Below are 18881 nucleotides of genomic sequence, written 5' to 3'. Positions count from 1 at the left end.
CCGACATTTGTTCAGTAATAGTTGCGCCCTCCGTGAGGACGCAGGGCGCTTTTTGCGAGCTGTCAACGAGGCTCAAGTGTGACAAATAGTGGTGTCCAGGCCGTACGGAGCAGGCCCAAGTGTCCTCACTTGAATTGCATTAACCCCCCTGGCCTCACGCTTTTACATGCACACAGCGGACTTTGCAGCACTCCAACATGTCACAGATGCCCTGCGCCTCATGCACTGAACACACACACACACACACACACACACTCCGTAAGGTGTTTATTCAGTCGAGCTTTCCAAACACCAGTTTCTCCTTCTCTTCTTCTCTTCATCCTTTCTTTTCCCCGTCTTCTCCATCATTCTCATTATTAATTCCCTCTCCACTCCCTCCATCCTATGGGTGTTCTCACCAGAGTGCTGAACCTATTTCGCTAAGTTGATTAGGGATGTAAATAATAAAATGCAAAGCTTCTTTCGAACAAAAAAAAAAAACAAGCAACTTTGCACTGCACCTGCAATTATCGTAATTATTATGCCATTATGCTGGCATTTACATAGCAAGGCCATTTGTGCTCTGCACATTATAGTAGTTTTTGCGCAAATAGTCCTCAAAACAAGTTTCATGCATGTAAATGTCAACTATTAGAGAATCGTGGAGTAATTTTCCAATATTTCATTCCACTCGTTCAAGGTGAGCAAAGTCGAGGGGACAAAATAAATGGGAGCAGTGTATGGAAATCACAGTGCTGCTAATTTGGCTTTGGCCCATGTGTTCCTTGTACACTGTGATTCATTGTTATTGAACATTAAAAAAAAAAAAAACATCTCCAATAATACATAATAACGTGATCAATTTGTGTGTCTCCATCTTTGTGTGCTAGATTGGCGTCATAGTGAACAGTGAGCCATTTGCCATCAGTCTGAACCCAAGTGTCCAGTCTTCCTGAGCCATTTGCCATCAGTCTGAACCCAAGTGTCCAGTCTTCCTGAGCCATTTGCCATCAGTCTGAACCCAAGTGTCCAATCTTCCTGAGTGACGCAGAGTGGGAGTGCGGAGTGGGACTGTGTCTTTGTCACACGTCCACCTGTCCCTGGCTCTGAGACGCCACCGCTCCTCTCTCTGGAAGAGCTATGTTTGGCACTGTCCAGTTGTAGCTTCTCCACTCCTCTGCTAGCACTCTACAGGTTTTTAGTTCTGGCTCGCACTCTGTTTTTTTTTTTTTTTTCTTTTATTGAGTCTGTGACTAAGTAAAAACAATCCTCAAGACACCGTTTGTGTGTATATCATCTCTCTCACAGCCTAACACAAAAACAGACAGATGTGGAGAGAGGGGGTCCGAATGTAAACCGAGTGAATGAGAACGACACGGGTTATTGGGCACCCACACACGGGTAGCATTCACCAATCACCGGCCTGCCTCCAACAGCTTTGTACCAATCAGGATAGATGGTTCAGGTGACTGATTGCCCTGATGGGTCTCTTGCTCTCCCCAGCATTGATGCATTGAGCCACTCCACCTCTCTGGGCCAATTGCCATCAGATCAGGCCCAAAGAGAAATCGTGGTTCTCCTGGTGCACGTTCCCATGTGTTAACTTCCCTGTGGCACCTTCCTCTCCCTCTCCCTCTCTCCTCCTCTCCCTCTCTCTCCATTTCTCCCTCTCTCTCTCTCCTCCTCTCCCTCTCTCTCCATTTCTCCCTCTCTCTCCTCCTCTCCCTCTCTCTCCCTTTCTCCCTCTCTCTCCTCCTCTCCCTTTCTCCTCCTCTCCCTCTCTCTCCCTTTCTCCCTCTCTCTCCTCCTCAACCTCTCCATTTCTCCCTCTCCTCCTCTCCCTCTCCCTTTCTCCTTCTCTGCCTCTTCCTCATTCTCTCCCTCTCCTCATCTCTCTCTCTCTCTCTCCCTCTCCTCATCTCTCTCTCTCTCTCTCTCTCTCTCTCTCTCTCTCCTCATCCTTCCCCTCTCCCACTCTCTTGCTCTCCTCCCTGCTCGCTGTGCATCCTTCCATACATCTCCTTCCCTAAATCTCCCCGTCTCAGCTCCAGGGTGTCATTAACATGGGGCTGGCACAGATCCGGCTCTGCCACGCCGCGATGGATGGACACCACTGCAGGGGGTCTTATGCAGAGTAACGAGCATGTGGTGGAGAAACGGGGGGGGGGGGCAGGGTGGAGGTGGTGGAGGAGTGGAGCTAGTGGTGGTGGTGGCAGCAGCCTGATTGATTGGGTGCCATTAGGTGCTGTCTGAGACAGGAGGCTCACCTGCCATTGCCCCTTAAGATGAATATTCATCCTGCCTGGAGAATGGTCTCATTCATTATTTCTTTCCTTTTCTCTCTCTCTTTCTTTCTTTTTTTCTCTCTCTTTCAGTCACTCTCTTTGTCTCCCTCTCCCCCTCTCTCTTATTCTTTCTCTGTCTTTCTCTCTCTCTCTCTCTCTCTCTCTCTCTCTCTCTCTCTCTCTCTCTCTCTCTCTCTCCTCTCTCTTCCTCTCTGAAATGAGCCGGTGGAAGTCACGCGTGTGCGGGGTGTGTGCGGGGCGTGTGCGGGGTGTGTGCGGGGCGTGTGTCGGCGGGGTGAGGTAGCGCAGTAGGGCACACCGGGGCGGTGGTGCCGACGCAGCGCTAATGGGAAAATGATGAACGTGCGCGCCCTGCAGTTCAGCTGCTGCTGCACAACAACGCAACACACAGCTCCACTTGTGGCTGGGAGCCTGCGGAAGGCGTTTCAAAGGAAAGCACACACACACACGCACACACACACTCACACTCACACACTCGCTTTAATACCTTATTTCATATGAAACACACACCCATCACATGCTCACAAACATATTATGCACACATTAAATGAAAGTCCACGCATATATGCATTCGGAGCATGTGATCTCACACAGGCACACACACAATCACCCACACACATTCACACATTCCACACCTAATATTGCAGTTCAGCAGGAGAGCAAGTTCAAGAATGATTACTGCTAACCAGTAGGCTCGCTGCAAACGGCTGCTTCTGTAGAAGAGCTCATAACTCACAGAAATTGTGTTGCGTTGCTGCTGCAACATGAGAGATGTGTGTAGTATACACTCTTTCCCTTAAGGGCAGCGAATGAGTGTTATGGCCGTATGAGAGGAATATATCCAGCTGATGTACTTTGGATTGAGTTTACCTCCTAGGGCAATGTGTGTGTGTGGCTGTCAGGAGACACTGCGCTTGACTGCCAGTCTGTTGTTTGATAGGGGAAAAACACTGATTGCATTATGTTTGAGCCTGAGCTAGCCAGGCAGTTGACGTATCGACTGATCAGTCAGTTGTGTGCGTCAAGGGGTGTCTCCTAAACTGGAGAATTACTGGTCTGCAGGCAATGTCAACACAGATGTGACATTTTCATTTAGATAATGAATGAATGTATATATGGTTGCACAAACGAACGCATGATGTTATCTTCTGAGTGCTTGTATGGTAGTGGTTATGGTTACTTTTTGTCCAAAAAGACTTCCAAAGTCATGATAACATTGAAAAATGAACAGTAATGAATGCGCTAACATTTTAAGAGCATTGGTTTAGCAAGTGTGTCTCTAACCCGTGTTTTGTGTTGTGTGCGTCTCTCTGCAGGAGACTCCAAGAAGCGGGAGCGGCCGCCATAAGAGGTGAGATGAGTCCTGCCCCCGTGTGGTGTGTGTACAGTATGCCTCTGTGTGTTTGCACATGTGTCTGTGTCTACATGCATGAGAGAGAGAGAGATAGAGAGAGAAGGGAGAGTTTGCGAACATCAGTCCGTCAGTCCGCTGTAGCAGCACTGTGTGCGTGTGTGTGTGCGCTTTTATGTTTTTGTATGTGAGTGTGTGTGCTTGTGTGTTTATGTTTTTGCGTGTGTGTCTGTTTTGCCTTGCCTTAGAATTGCCACATATTGCAACACTATTTAAATCCTTCTGAGCTGACGGTTAGCTATGAATGTCTGGAGATTCACACGCGCTTGTGTATGTGTCTCAGAAAAACTGTACATTTTGGGCAGTCCATTATCCCACCCATTGGCAAATGGGGCTGAAAAGAATTTGGATTTTGCCTTTAATTGTGTTGAGAATGGTATTGCCGTTAAAGTGGCTTCAATTCTGAAGTGCTGTTTTAATTCCGGTCATATTTCGCACTACACATTATATACAATTGTTCTTCTGCTTATAAAAGTGATGATTACTTCCATCGCTATCCAGCCACAGACGGAACATAATCTTTGCACTCAAGGACCTAAATCCATTCCAACGAGTTGAAGTTTCTCTGCAGGCAGAGGATTGGCCAATAGGCCTGAAACTGTCTCCCTGCGTGCATACGGACAGAACAATTAGCCCAGTATTGGCGAGTTCCCTTCTGATCCAGCCAGTAGGCCCATCTGAGCCTCAATCTGGCCATGTGATTATGGCCCTGTCTGATTGGCCAGCTTCGAATGCCGGGGGTGCTGCCAAGTGGATGCCACCAAGTATCCGAAATAAAGAGATCACCTATTGGGGCACACCATTAAGCCACGGTTTTGTCCCAAACCCCCTTATTAACTGTGAAGTCCCTCAGACAGGCAGTAGGTATCTGAGGTATTACAGTTTAATAATCATACTAATCACATAGTCCTGGAGATCTCAGTAGTCCACTCCCGAGGCTGCAGTAGATGTGCCAGGTATTGAACGAGGCCCAGCGTGGTGTGCCTTTAGGGGCTTCTGTTATCCCCTCAGAACGTCAATAGGAATTCAGAAATTATCCGATTTGGCTTCAGTTTGGCTTTAGCCGAAACAGATACGTTCTGCCAGAAAGCCCACAGACACATACAGCTTCATATCAGACTTAGAGATGGTTTAGATGGTTAGAAATGGTCTCTTTTTTTTTGGCTGTCACCCCCCGCCCCCCACCCCCCCACCCCATTACCACACCACACCACACCACACCACACCACAGGAGTGCATCATTACTCCCATCTCCTTTCCTGCAGGGTGCTAACAAGCTCTGAGTGATCCAACACACACACACACACACGCACACACACACATGCACGCACACAAACACACACACACACACACACACACACACACACACACACAAACACTCGCACACACACACACACACATACGTGCACACACACGCACACACACACAGCCCGGACAGCTCGACTCTGCAGGTCTGCAAAAGCAGGGCGGGTGGTAGAGGTTTTTTAGGTAGAGGGAGCTGGAGATTGTGTGTGTGTGTGTGTGTGTGTGTGTGTGTTAGAGCGGGGGTGGGGAGGTGGGGATCGGAGGGACTGATACTCACCAGCCGTGATCTCAAGCACCACGCTAAGCATTTCCGAGAGCCTTGTTTTAGCAGCAGCAGCCAGCCACTGCTGTGTCTGAAACCTGGACAGTGTCAGCAGTGGATGGAGTTGGCAGCCGGGAACACCTCAAAGAGACACCATCCTCACACACACAGACACACACACACACACACACACACACACACACTCAACTCTGTGACTCTCCAGGACTCAGTGCTTATTAAGAGTTAGCAACACAACACTCGGCTGGGCCTCCACCTCGGGCGATATAAAGTTTTCAAAGAGCCACTGTTTTCAGGAGTTTGATTGGTGTGTGTGTGGAGGTGGGGTGTAGAAGAAAGGGACTGATGTGACTTGAGTCAGGGTTATCTCCCTGACACTGGCTTTGTGGGGTTATTACATTGTGTGTTTCTCAGCTGGAATTTGTATTGATCTCCCCACCAACACTTTATCTTGGCCTTAAAGCTGTTACGTTCTTATTTTTCTGTTTTTTTTTTATTTTTTTTAATTTATTTATTTATTTTTTTACTGCAGTGAGGCTTTGGCTTTTTGATATTCTCCCAGCGTTGTCCAAGACTTGTCCATGTCAAACATTTGTACAGCTCGGGTTCCTTTAGTCTTCTGGCAAACGGAGGGTATTCAGAATTGGGGCTGTTATCTCCTGTTTAAGCCCTGCTGCAACACTAAGACCTGTTTACACAGGTGTTTTAAGACCCAAAGCCAATCAGCTTGTCCTCCATCAGCCAGCTTGTTCTGTCCATCCCTCTCTCCTTCTTGTTTCCATTCTCTCTCATTTTCCAAGAACCTTTTTTTTTACTGTCTTTTTTTACTGAAATATATGCAGACATCAGTCTCCAACAATGCAGTGGGCCTACGGCAGCCCAATAATTTGATTCCCAGAGAGGGTTATCGACTCTGAGGAATAGGACGACAGGGAGTTTTAGCTCCAAGTTCACATGGCCTGGTAATTACTGAAGTAAAGCCGTCAGGAAATAAGTTCCATATGAATATTCCCACTTTGCTGTGAGTCAGAAGAAAGAAAAAGGAGTGAAAATTACACAGAAGGAGAGAGAGAGAGAGAGAGAGAGAGAAGGAGAGAGGGAGGGATGGAGAGAGGGAGATGAGCGAAGAATGGAGGGTGTTTTTGTGTTCTTGCCTGAGGCTTTGTACCAACAGCTACTGACGGAGGGAAAGGTGTTTTCACACTGTGAGCTGAAGTTAAAAAGGGCTTCATTCAACTTCAAAGCAAAATTAAGTTTCCCCCTCCATTTAAGTGAATAACTGAACAGACTCCAGCTTCTCTGAAGCATGTCAATATCTAGACCTGCTGCTAAATATTAAAGCCTGCTGTGAATAGGTGCATTTAAATGCCTCACGATTATTTGAGCGAGGCGTATCTGAATAGTCAGTGATGTAGCCTGTTTGGAGAGAAGGTGTAAACACCTGTTCATTTCACATCCCCTGATTTAGCCTGGCCATTAGAGCTCTTTATGGCCGAGCTTTTGACGCGTGTGTTTGTGTGTGTGAGTAAGTAAGTGTGTCAGTGTGACTATAATGTACTACTTCTGAGTTGTATTGTCTACTAACATTAACAGTGGGCACCGGTGACAGTCCTATTTTCTTTCCTTAGCCTTGGTTGTGACCATCATGATGCAGTGCAGGACGGTGTGTGCCCTCTGATCATCATCTGACATGATTACTCTTTTTCTTTCTCTCTCCCTCTCTCTCTCTCTCTCTCTCTCTCTCTCTCTCTCTCCCTCTCTCTCTCTCTCTCTCTCTAGCTCTAGCTCGACAGGCCCGGGTTCTGAAGAGGAGACGGGCGGTAACAGGCAGCGCCAGGGTTACGGTCGCCATGGCAGAGAGAGCAGCGCTGGAGGCCCTGGTGGCCTGGAGAGGAGACTTGAGGAGCTGGAGAAGGTATTACAGTAATTTCCCGTGTATTGAGTATAAACCGCAGGACAATGTTTTATGCTAATTAAAAAAGCAAAACAATGTATTAACTGCACTCGTGCATTAACCACGGTGCCAAATGGTCCAATGGATCAGAATCAGACGGAAAATGGAGAAATGCTTTCACATGTATAGTCTGCCCCCGTGTATTAACCCTAATAGCTTCAGATATTTTGCACAATCAATGTATTAACCTTGGTTAATAGTCGGGAAATTACGGCATAAGAACAGCACATCTGTTTACTACACTACCTGTAGTATATCCAGTCTAGGTTGCTAACACTGTACAACTGTAATTATAGCAACTGGACTCAACTGAGAAGGTACAATGAAGGTGTACACAAGGTGTAATGTTATTTAATGTCATTTACATTTCACATATGCACATATTACATATGCACATGGAATGCGTTTGATGTGCTTCATACTTGCTGTCACACATGTGTGTAGCCATGCTTTCAGATTAAATCTGTATAGGACCTATATGTTTTCCTGCATCAGTTCTAAACTGAAAGCTTTTTCAAGGGAAATTTTCACTGAATTCCTCTTAGTCTAGGCTAAATCCATATATGCAAACTGGCCCTTCCAGCAGGCTTGTGCAAAATTCCAGAATTGAATTGAAACTGGCTCTTAAATTTCAATTCAATTTTTGAATTTCATTTGCATTTCAATTATTTTTAATTATTAATTATTTTCCTTATATGCAAACTGGCCCTTCCAGTGTAATGTCATATGATTGTTTGTAACTTGGAGAAAAATGAGAATAATAAAGTGTAACTGTTTAAAGGTCTGTCTGTCTTTCACCACCCTACAGTCACTGTTTTGAACACATTGGGTCTGACTGCTTAATACATTTTCCAAGAAAGAGTCTAAACACACCTAATCAGTCCTTGTCATGAAACATTATGAGATGGCACACAGTGACATATGTAAAGAAAGGAAATCCCTGTTAATGTATAGCTTTGTCCAAGCAGAGCTGGTCTGTGTGATGGTAGATCTGATCTCTAATCCTCAAGAGGAAGCTTAGGCAGGGGCTACATGTGTAATATGGCCTTTGAGTTATGTTTGGAAACGCTCCTGGACCCAGTGATTAATCATGTTAAGCCTGTCTCATCACTCGCACGGAGCTCTGGTACTGTGTGTGTGTATGTGTGTGAGAGAGAGAGAGCAAGGCCCAGGGAAAGTGCGGTGTCCTTGGGTAGTGAGGAGTCTTGAATAGGGTGAGTATAGAGGATCATCTGTGATGAGTTCCTTAAGCAAGAGGAGCAGGGCTGTTACAAAGGGTCTTCATCAGTGCCTGCATCAGAGAGACTTTTATTTTGAACAATGGAGGCAAAGGATACGTTTCTATAAAGGCTGCGTCATTTTCTTTCAAATGTACTTGCCCATGACTCACTCTCTTCTTCTTCTTATTCTTCTTCTTCTTCTTCTCTCTTTCTATCTCTTTTTTTTCTCTCATTGCCTTCACCCTCATCTTTTCACCCATTTGAAATCAGGAAAGTTTCATTCTGAGCTGCAATAACTTGGGTGCTCAGCCAAAGATGACCTTTATCGAGCAGACTTTATGCTCTCACCTCTCTTATGAAGCATGCAGAGTGCACTTTTCAGTATTAAATGTCACATAGTCTTTTAAAGAAGAACCTACCGCACACTCTCACACACACACACTCTCTCTCTCTCACACACACACACACATATACACACACAAGCACACACACACACACAAGCACTCACTCACACACACACACACACACACACACACAGAGAGAGATAAAGAGAGTGAGAAGTGTCTGATAGCCCAACGTCATCGATTTCGCACTAGCAGGTGCAAATGTTCCACTTGTTTCCTCTTTTTTTAAAGTTTATTTTTAACTCTACATCCTTGAGTTGATTCATTTCTCATACGCTCTCCTCACTATCAGTGACGTACTGCATTCAAACACACTAAAACTTAAATCACTGCCTCTACGTGCCTCTCGCAAACCACTGCCCGGCTCTCTCTGGGACACAGATGCACAGAAGTGAGTTCCAGCCCAAGACTGACTGTGTTTAATACGACTGAGGTAACACGAGATGTTCCCTTTGTGACTGTATACCAGCCACAGCTGTGGTGTGTGTGTGTGTGTGGGTTTGGCCATCAGTCATGCAAGGAGCATAAATATTAGCATGTTGATGACATTATGAGAACATACGGCGGAGGCAGAGGCCCAGAGGTGATGTCGCTGGAGCCCATTAGAAGTGCGTTCACTGGCAAATATGAAGCGGATAAAAGGAAATGCTGATTATTAGACCACTGGATCCGTTTTTGCGTAGACCACTCAAGCTACCCTGGGCTATTCCCACAAATATTCTGCTACAATATTGTGGTTCAGGCTGCCTATGACAGTCAGAATACACATGTTCTAAATACTAAATACAGTATTGTTATTATGGTCTCTCTTTCTCTCTCTCTGTGTGTGTTTATGTGTGTGTGTGCATGAGTACTCATTCATGTTGGGGTATATGTGATTGTTTATGTGTCAGTGTGTATGTGTGTCTAGATGTATGTGTGCATGCACGGGTGTGTGAGTGCTTGCTCGTTTTGGTGTATGTGATTGTGTATGTGTCAGTCAGTGTGTGTGTGTGTGTGAGTGCTTGCTCATGTTAAGGGAATAAGTAGGTAATATTCTATGTGCATGTGTTTAACAGAAAGAATGAAAAATCACAATGCCTGTATGTGTGGCGCATATGCTAGTTAAGTGTCTGTTTGTCTGCGTGTGTGTTTGTGTGTGTGTGCATGTGTGTGCATATGTGCGCGCGTGTGTGTATGTGTGTTCGCATGTGTGTGCATATGTGCGTGTGTGTATGTGTGTGTGGGTGCGCACGTGTGTGTGCATGTGTGTGTGTGTGTGCATGTGCACGTGTTTGTATGTGTGCGTGTGTGTGCGTGCGTGCCTGTGTGCGCTCCCAAAGACTAAACTAGTCCAATGTGCTGTGTGTGTGTCCGTGTCCCTCTCTGGGGCGGTGGCTGGCTCCATCCGTGCTCCTCCACCACTGAGCCGTGGCCTGGCTGCTGGCCGCTCAGCTCTCTACACCACTCATCACGCTCCTTTTGTGTGTGTGTGTGTGTGTGTGTGTGTGTGTGTGTGTGTCAGGAGCTTGCTGCGGAGAGGCAGGAGAACGCCCGTATGTTCAAGGCCCACCAGGACAAAGATGAGCTCATCGCCAAGCTGAAGGAGGAAATCGACCTGCTGAACAGGGTGAGACACACCGTCTTGGACTCATTCACTGGCCTGTCAACAAGATGTGGGAATCCTTAAATATCTCTAAAATATATATAATACAGAATATATGAAATATTCTGTCATATGTATCTTGACTCCATGTGGTTACTCATAGAAGACACACTTTTGGGGTTGAAAACATCTACATTCTGCAACAACCAAGTGTAACCAAGGTCGTAATTCGTCCGCCACTCACGGCCCTCGAACCCGCCACCTCAACACACACCGCCATGGGAGTCGAACGCTCTAACCACTGAGCTAAAAGCCCAGGCTTCCAACTCAGCAGTTAAAAGCGTTCTTAAGGTTAGGGGTGTGAGGATTTACACGGGCAACTAGCATGCTAGCTCAGTTCGCTCCGTTACACAAGCTCAAACCTCAAACTCCGTCCAAACTCAAAAGGTGATAATCAGATTTGTTGGCATTGTTCAAGATGTCCGGGGTGAATGTTCAGTGAAGAGACTATAAAGTGAACAGAGTTACCCTCATGCAAAAGGCTCTGATGAAGCAGTTTGATTAAGGCAAAGAAAGATTTGACATCATCACATTTTTAAAAATGTGATCATCAGGTCTTTGTTCCAAGTCGGGTATTTGATTGTGACAGTTCTAGTAGCATTAATGCAATTTCTCTTTTAATATTCTATTGTCGGATGGAGCAAAATGATGTGCAGTCCTCAAAAGTGACTCAGTGTTTACAACGGGTAATTACATATTAAATGCCTCAGCCCTTTAAAATGGCATATCTGGGACCAAATCAAATAATTTATTTCATTAAGACAATACCGCTCACTTGTCATTTCAAATTTATTTTCTATGCACCTAATCTCTTTGTGTGTGTGTGTGCGCACACGTGTGTGCACGTGCATGTGTCTGTCTGTGTGTCACCGCCGGTATTGGGTAGTCTCTCACAGCTGTGTCCCGCGAAGCCGGCAACTAAATAGAAACGATTGCCAAATTACCACCTCGCTATCTCCCGGCAATCAGCCTGATATTGTGGTGCCGTTTCAAGGATAAGCAGGAGATTACAATTATCCCCCACTTGGAGTTACTCTTGCGCAGGTTTCTCCCAAAAGCACTCTCCGCTTCCCAACCCCTCGCGGCTGCCTCTGCCTCTGAATTGGATCTGATTGGTATTTGATAAACACTTTAAATTCAGGACGGGCTGTAGCAAGGGAGGCTTTATTTGTGTGTGTGTGTGTGTGCGCGTGCGCGTGTGTGTGTCTGTGCGTGTGTGGTGCATATACTTCCATGTCTCTGACACTGTGGTGAGCGAGACAGAGGGACAGGGAGAGATTGTGGTTTTGTGGTTCTCTCCCCTCATCTCTTTGACTTAAACCAGCTGCTGTAACTGCTAGTTCTCTGACCGATAGTCCTCCCATAGAACCCCTTACAACCTACACCAATCAAATAGCCCCATTTAGATGAGCACACCACACAGGGGCTTTGTCCTCTTTGGTGAAGGACACATGTGATGAAGGACACATGTGATGAAGGGCACATGTTTTCAAGCTTTGCCACTGCATAGCCTACTGACGTTAAGGATTTTTGTTCGAGCAAAATTAGCTCCACACCATCAGAGCGATCATTTCTTTTTATTGCTTGATCCTGAGGGGCCGCTTACACAAAATGGTCTCTAATCTCTCTCAGATGCCACATGGTGTTGTGCCCTATGGACTCAAATTTTTGAGGAATCATGTTCTCTTTTTTGCAGTTTGGCTCCAGAATCCAGACTCCATACTTCTGGGTCTCTGAGTGCACTTTATTTACCCCCCCCCCTCCGACCTTCCACAAGTATTCTCTCTCAAGTATTTATACATCAAAAGGATTTTTCTTTATTCTCTGAGATGCTATTCACTTTCTGCCCTTTCTTGAGGGCTTTACAGAGCATTGGCTTTTGGCCCGAACAATGAGGGCGAGTCCGAGAACGGCTGTGCTTCTGTTTTTCCTTGCTCGGAGGTTGCCAGGGCTGCGATGGGAGGCCACCTGGGTCCGTCGGCTCATAGAACACGCAGCGATCCAGTAGACCCGGCTTTCTGAGAGCTGGCAAACAAACTTTCCCATCAGGGCGCCCGCTTCTGTCCCGACGCGGGGTCAACAGTCGGTTCCCCGTCTGCTGTTCCAGCTTGAGGGGAATCCTAACGGGAGGTGATGAAAAAGTTCTCATGTCCAAGACGAGGGAAAATGATCCTCTGAACGAGGCTTTTGTCTGACTATTGTTCCGATCATAGTCCAAAGACAATACCCAACTCGCTGGCAACTGCCAAGAAACAGGAACTGGCCAGTGCTGGTCAGTAGGCGCAGTTCTGTTCAGTTTACCAGAAGTACTGCTCTGGGTTTGTTTTTGGTCCTGTTGTTGCACATCTATGCAAAATTATTGCATGATGATTAATGAGCTCCTGAGATCAAAAAGCTTTGATGAAGCACAAAGACTGCAGTGTTAGAATCAGGGTAAAAAATACATCAGAAACAATCATGGTAATCATTATGTCCAAACCTCTTTGGGAGGTTTTTCCATTGCATTATGGGATTGTGGAAGATTGCAGAGGGTTCATATCTGTCCTGAGACTGTAAAATTAGACTTTGATCATTTGCTTTGGATCAAACTCTTTAGAGGAGGACCGTTACCTGGCACCAATTGGTCCGAGAGTCATCTTGGATTTCATCACAAGGGAAAGAGTATCTACCTGTTAACGAGTTGCAGACAGCACATATTTTTATCGAGCAAGAAAATCTGCTTATGTGAGGAAAAGTACGACTAGATAAATGGACTCTGGGATGAACTTTGGGATTGAATACCTATTTTCAAATCCAAAAGAATAACAAGTTCTTCTTTGTTTCCCAGAGGTCCAACTCCGGTCTTTTTTGACCTGCCTCACTAGAGCAGGCAGCCATTAGCTGTTAAATGAACAGTGTGAACTGCGCTGTTGGGGCCGATGGCAGACATTAATGTCTCCTCGTCACCACCCCCTCTCGGCTGCGACCTTCACAACCTCCGTTGTTTGACTTACAGGCCGTCTTTTCCCTTTTAAGTTTCCCCGACAAGCGTTGCGTGGCTGATTTGGATGATGGCCTGTCGTGTCCATTAGTGATGGAGCCACCCGAAAATGAGAATTGTCACTTCAGTGTGAGACTTTGATGAGTTGGAGGGTGGAGGGGGGCATGAGGGAGGAATGGTGGGTGGGTGGGGGAGGGGGGCAGTGGGACACGTCATTTGTGTCTAATTAAAACAGTTGATGTTTAATTTGTTATTATCAAGCCTGTTTTCTGAAGAGGAAGACCCAGTTAGTTCGGAGGCATTATCTATCTGAGCAGATAATGTTCATCCGAAGAAATTGACCAAAATGCAGAGACCACACTCCGAAATTCTCCGAAACACTCAGACTCACTGCGAATCTTCAGTGACCCGTCACAAATCCAATTTCCTAATCAACTACATTAATTAAAACGCTGCATGTCATTTGTGGTATCTCGTGTGACATGGCAGAGAGGTGTGTGTGTTATACAGTGTCGCTCCGTGTGCTTAGCGTTCGAGTTACCCTCGTGGTAAGTCAACCAAGCACAGGGACTATCAACTCTGAAATAACCTTCAGCGCTCGTTTAAAGGTCACACTATTCAGCATGGAACACAATGGTGATTTGCGTTATATCCTCTCCTGTATTGACTAAGTGAAGGTCTGAGTTTATTGTTGTCATTTTAGGAAAGAACGTCTTTTTTGAAGTATCACAAGATATGCACACACAACACATCAACAAGTTCCATCATAGCCAGACTACTGATTAGCTAGTATGTTGGGGGGGTCATGCAGGGAGGTTTTGCCTTCGGTCTTACATGTAGGTCTGACTACTGCATAGCATGTCCAGGGATTTGTAAAGACAGCTAAAGCACAACAGATAAATGACAAAGAACTTGACTGTGACACGTGTGTCTGTTTTGTGTTCTGCTGCTGTTCTGAAAATAAATTTAGTGGTATTTCCTTGAGTGCTGGTTGTTCCTCTTTTGTCATAGCTTAGGATAGGGACATAAACTGATAACAATGTGAATTTGCCCAAGAACTGCACCAAAATGAATTACTAATTCATTAGTATGTTTTATGTTAAAGTGCGAGTAACCCAATTTTGTAAAACGCCTGTCAGTGAAACATATTTATTCTTTTGCCCTGCTCTGTGAACCAAAAGACAACGATTTTATAGTCAAAATATTGTGGTTGATGTTCTTAGTAAGGTGCCACCTTTGAAAGCTTTAACATTTCTGGCTAGCATAGATTTTAAAAACCTTCTCTAAAATATAATTGTTGCTAAGCTTGTAATAGTTCCATATTGATCTCCCATATCTTCTACTATAGCATACCATGTTCTGGCCATTAAATAGCCTTAGGTGCTGATATGGATTTAAATTATACAAACAGACAAACAAACAGTGCGAGCAACAGTTGTAAACGTGTGTCCTCTGTGCCTGTGCAGGATCTGGATGACATCGAGGACGAGAACGAGCAGTTAAAGCAGGAGAATAAAACTCTGCTGAAGGTGGTGGGCCAGCTGACGAGGTAGAGTCCCGGGGCGGCCTGAAGAAAGGATGAAGAAAGAAGAGAGAAGACGCATCTGGATTGTCTGTTTGGCCTCGCAGGAGTAAGGGGAAAGGAAAAGCCTGTGTGCTCAATGTTGGTGGGAGGGTGGGCAGCTTTGGCTGGGGCAGAGGTCAGCGTCCTGTTTTATTGTCTTTTTTGTTGTTGTTTGTTTGTTTGTTTGTTAGTTAGTTAGTTAGTTATTTAGTTAGTTAGTTATTCAGCTTTAGTGTCACGTGAGGATCCCTGTTCCCTTACACATCTGAAGCGGCCGCCTGACATGAACAGCACTTGTAGAGCTTGCAGGCTGGCACCGCAATGCATTTTGGGTTATAAAGGTCCTCTTGCAAAATCGAATGGGGCAACTATAGTCTGGCAACACTATTTAATGTAAATGTTTTGTACATAGGCTTTTTTTGTTTTTTTGATAAAACTGAAAAAGGAAATTAAATTGAATGTATAATGTTTTGCACCACCAAGTGCTAGCTCCAAGGGCTTATGACCTTTATCATGAGTGGCACGTGACCAACTCTGAATCACCCAAGGCAATGGGCAGCAGACATTGAAGGTTAGCCATGGCATTGTTCTCCCACAATTTAGGCATGTTTGAAGCCCTCCGCTGATGGCGGTAGCCAAAAATAAAAACCTCAAGGCCCGTAGGTGTGAGCCTGTGCCATTAAGACCAAATCCGAGGCAAAATCGCTGCTTCCATCAGCCAAAGTGGAAATAATGTCCTGCACATTTTGTGTGTCTGCTCTCAAAAAATATGTCAGGGTCATCTCCCTGGGGGAAGCAAAAGTTTCATTCTTTCTGGTAATTTTTTCTCAAAAGTCCATTTCTCTTTGTTCAATCTGCATTAACTAAAAAAACCCATAAGCAACAAACGTCTTCAAGTCATTAAAGATGAATTGAAACATGACACATAAACAAATAAAATACTTAAAGTATATCCCATTAAGAATCATGTAAGCATTGAAGAAGCAATCATGTTGGTGGCTACAGGTTATATTTTGTGTCATAGAGATATATCAATGTTATAATTCATGACGTTTACAAAACTTCTTTTACTTCAGTATCAGTAGAGGTAGCTCTTCATGATGCAAGGTGAGCAAGAAAATATAGAATAGGCTGCTGCAGTGCATTTTCATTTTGTATATTATTCTTTAACCAAATCAGCAAAAAAAAAAAGGACCGACGTACTTTAACGCCATGCCTTATCAAGAGCATCTCATTCAGCAGCGGGCTGTCTTAACATTACTCCAAATAGCAGTGTGCGAACACAGCCAAGCACAGTGGGGTCTATGACTCACCGACTGGATTTAGGTGGTTTGGGTCTCCGCGCCAGAGCCCGTCAAGCACAGCACATCTCCAGCTTTGAACATACGTACTCAGTGATGCTGAATGGGGAAGGTGGGGGGGGGGGGGGGGGGGGGGGGTGGTGAGATTAAATAAACAAGGAGAGAAAGATGGAAGGATGGGAGTTTTTTTGGTCTGGGGAGGGAGGGAGGGAGGGAGGGAGGGGAGAAGGGGGACCTGGGTAATGGCTGAGGTCCAATCCACTTCGCACTTCCACTCTCTCTTTCCCTCTCTCTCTTTCTCTCCCTCTCTCTCTCTCTCATTCATTCCCTTGTTGTGCATGTACAGAAGATGAAGTCATTTAATAAAAGTTTGATTCTCTCTTCTCGCACCCTCGTTTGTGTTCATTAAGGCTAATTTGATGTGATGATGCCATGCCGATGAGGCGGTAATGTAATGTGACGGCCGGCAGTGAGGCCTCGCTGTCGAACGCGCAACAATCTCGGTACTCAAACTAGGTGTACAAGCCACTGTGTCTGTGTGTGTGTGTGTGTGTTTTGTGTGTTTTTGATAGAGTGTGTGTCCATGTGTGGGTAAGCAAATGTGGTTGTCATTGTCATTCTGCGAGAGGTTGTACGTGATTGAGAAAGACTATGAAGTATGTGTTTGTGTGTGTGTGCGCGTGTGTGTATATATCTGTGGCCCTCTCCGACCCCCCCCCCCCCGCCGCCACTCAATCACCCCGCTCCCCCACCTACCTGTCAGCCACATCACTGCCAGTCCCTTCACGAGGGACTCTGTAGTATCTGCGTCGAGGCGTCTCCATCACATCGTGACAGACTCCTAATAAAGTGGCTGCGGCGCTGGTCATTAGTATCCCGGCGCCCTGAGACGGAGGCACACGCAGATGGCCTTCCCCAGCGCCCCCCTCCCTCTCTCCTAATGCTCAGGTAATTGCTTCATCCTCCTTCAGCGGCTCCAGGACAGTCAGTTCCCACCACTCACTTTGGCCTTTTGTATTTGCATTTTTATTGAACGGCTTTGGGAATTAACTTTTCTGATTTGTTTCCCTGCCGCCTAGATCTAAAGCATTCCAGTTAACCCTTCCATTGTTTGTTTTAGTCCTGTCTGGTTTCTCCTCACCTTTCATTCACCGTTCTCTTTCAGCTGTTTGGCAGATATTTGGAGAACAAAGTTTTGAATGACGTGTGTGTGTGTGTGTGTGTGTGTGTGTGTGTTTATGTGTACACGATAGTCTGGGTGGAATAAGAAGTCCAACCATCCCAGGAATGTCCCCCTCCATCCCCTTGAGATGGTATAAACACACTCCCTGACCTTAATAGACACCCCTGCACTGGACCCTCCATGCCCCTGGACGCACATAGACAGCCCTCTCCCTAAAACACCATATCCGGCACTAAAAGCTTACAGGCTGCCCCCAAAACATCCTCAGGAAGTAGGGTGCTTGTCCAGAAGCCTACCTAGTCACAAATCTCTCAAGCCTACCTAGTCACAAATCTCTCAACCAATGTCAAAGTTTTGTACATCGTCGTTAAAAATGGGAAAACATAATTATAAATTTGAGGCACATATGTAAAGTTTTACTCTTGAATGGGTGTTCTGTTGGAGAAGTTAATAGTAGTGCATGTACAGAATGTTAAGGCCTCGCTTGGAATAAATGTAATATTTCTTAGTCATTACTCTCAAACAGACCTTGAAGATTCACTTTCAGATGGGGCGTCTGGCAGGAAATTGATACGGACGTAATAGTCTGAAATGGCCGGAGCCACGTCCAGCCGAATGCATTTGATTCTGTGGAGCTGATAAAAAAAACAAAACTCTTATCTTGCTCTAGAAGGAGCCCATATGTCATTATCTTGGGTTTCATGAGCCCGGTCCCAAGCTTCAATCTAGCTTATCTTTCTACTCATCTCTGCTGCCCAATGGCAGCCAGAAAGCACTCTCAAGATGGAGGATGCGGGCAAAATATATAAATTATACCATCATTGTGTAGTTTTCCCCCCTCTTGCAGCCATGATAATAAATCAGCAGGAAGCCAGAGTGCCAGGTTTCAAAATGTACTATCTCTTGTTGACCATGGATGCCTTATGAAGATGTTAAGTGGCAATTTCATACATGGTACGAAAAGGGCTTTAACCCCTACCTACAGCTGCTGTTACATGTTACATGAGATTTCCACAGAGGATTGTGGGAGGTGGTTGTCCACATCCCAGGTGCAGGACAGAAAAACTGTCTCATGACCTATATCATGACAGCTACCTGTGTTTGCTAGTGAATCTGAACAAGTCTGAAAGCTTGAAACGTTATCCAGCCAAGTATGACAAAATAAAACACAAGAAAAGAAAAAAATCAAGAAGTGTGCAGACTGCTAAATTATTTCTTATTTTCAAAGAGGATAACAAGAAATGAAATGCTTTTTGATAGCCATATTGTGTAGCTGCAGTCATAATATAGCTGTGTAATATTACATGGCACCTTCATGGTTTTGAGAAGGCGGCAAGTGGCTACAATAA

General features: G+C 45.4%; 1 protein-coding gene across 2 annotated transcripts in view; it reads left to right on the top strand.

Annotated features, from left to right (window-relative positions):
• Window positions 1-16731, top strand: part of pawr (PRKC, apoptosis, WT1, regulator) — a 60565-nt gene extending 43834 nt beyond the window's left edge. For both annotated transcript variants that reach the window (XM_042078848.1, XM_042078847.1), the window contains 4 exons: window positions 3602-3636; window positions 7061-7196; window positions 10364-10468; window positions 14951-16731. In XM_042078848.1, coding sequence (XP_041934782.1) covers window positions 3602-3636; window positions 7061-7196; window positions 10364-10468; window positions 14951-15037 — 363 coding nt within the window. In that variant the 3' untranslated portion in view covers window positions 15038-16731. The remainder of the gene's footprint in view (window positions 1-3601; window positions 3637-7060; window positions 7197-10363; window positions 10469-14950) is intronic.
• The last annotated feature ends 2150 nt before the right edge of the window (window positions 16732-18881 follow it).

Source organism: Alosa sapidissima, chromosome 22, assembly GCF_018492685.1.
Source record: "Alosa sapidissima isolate fAloSap1 chromosome 22, fAloSap1.pri, whole genome shotgun sequence".
Lineage (NCBI taxonomy): Eukaryota > Metazoa > Chordata > Actinopteri > Clupeiformes > Clupeidae > Alosa > Alosa sapidissima.
This window is presented reverse-complemented; position numbering and strand designations above follow the sequence as displayed.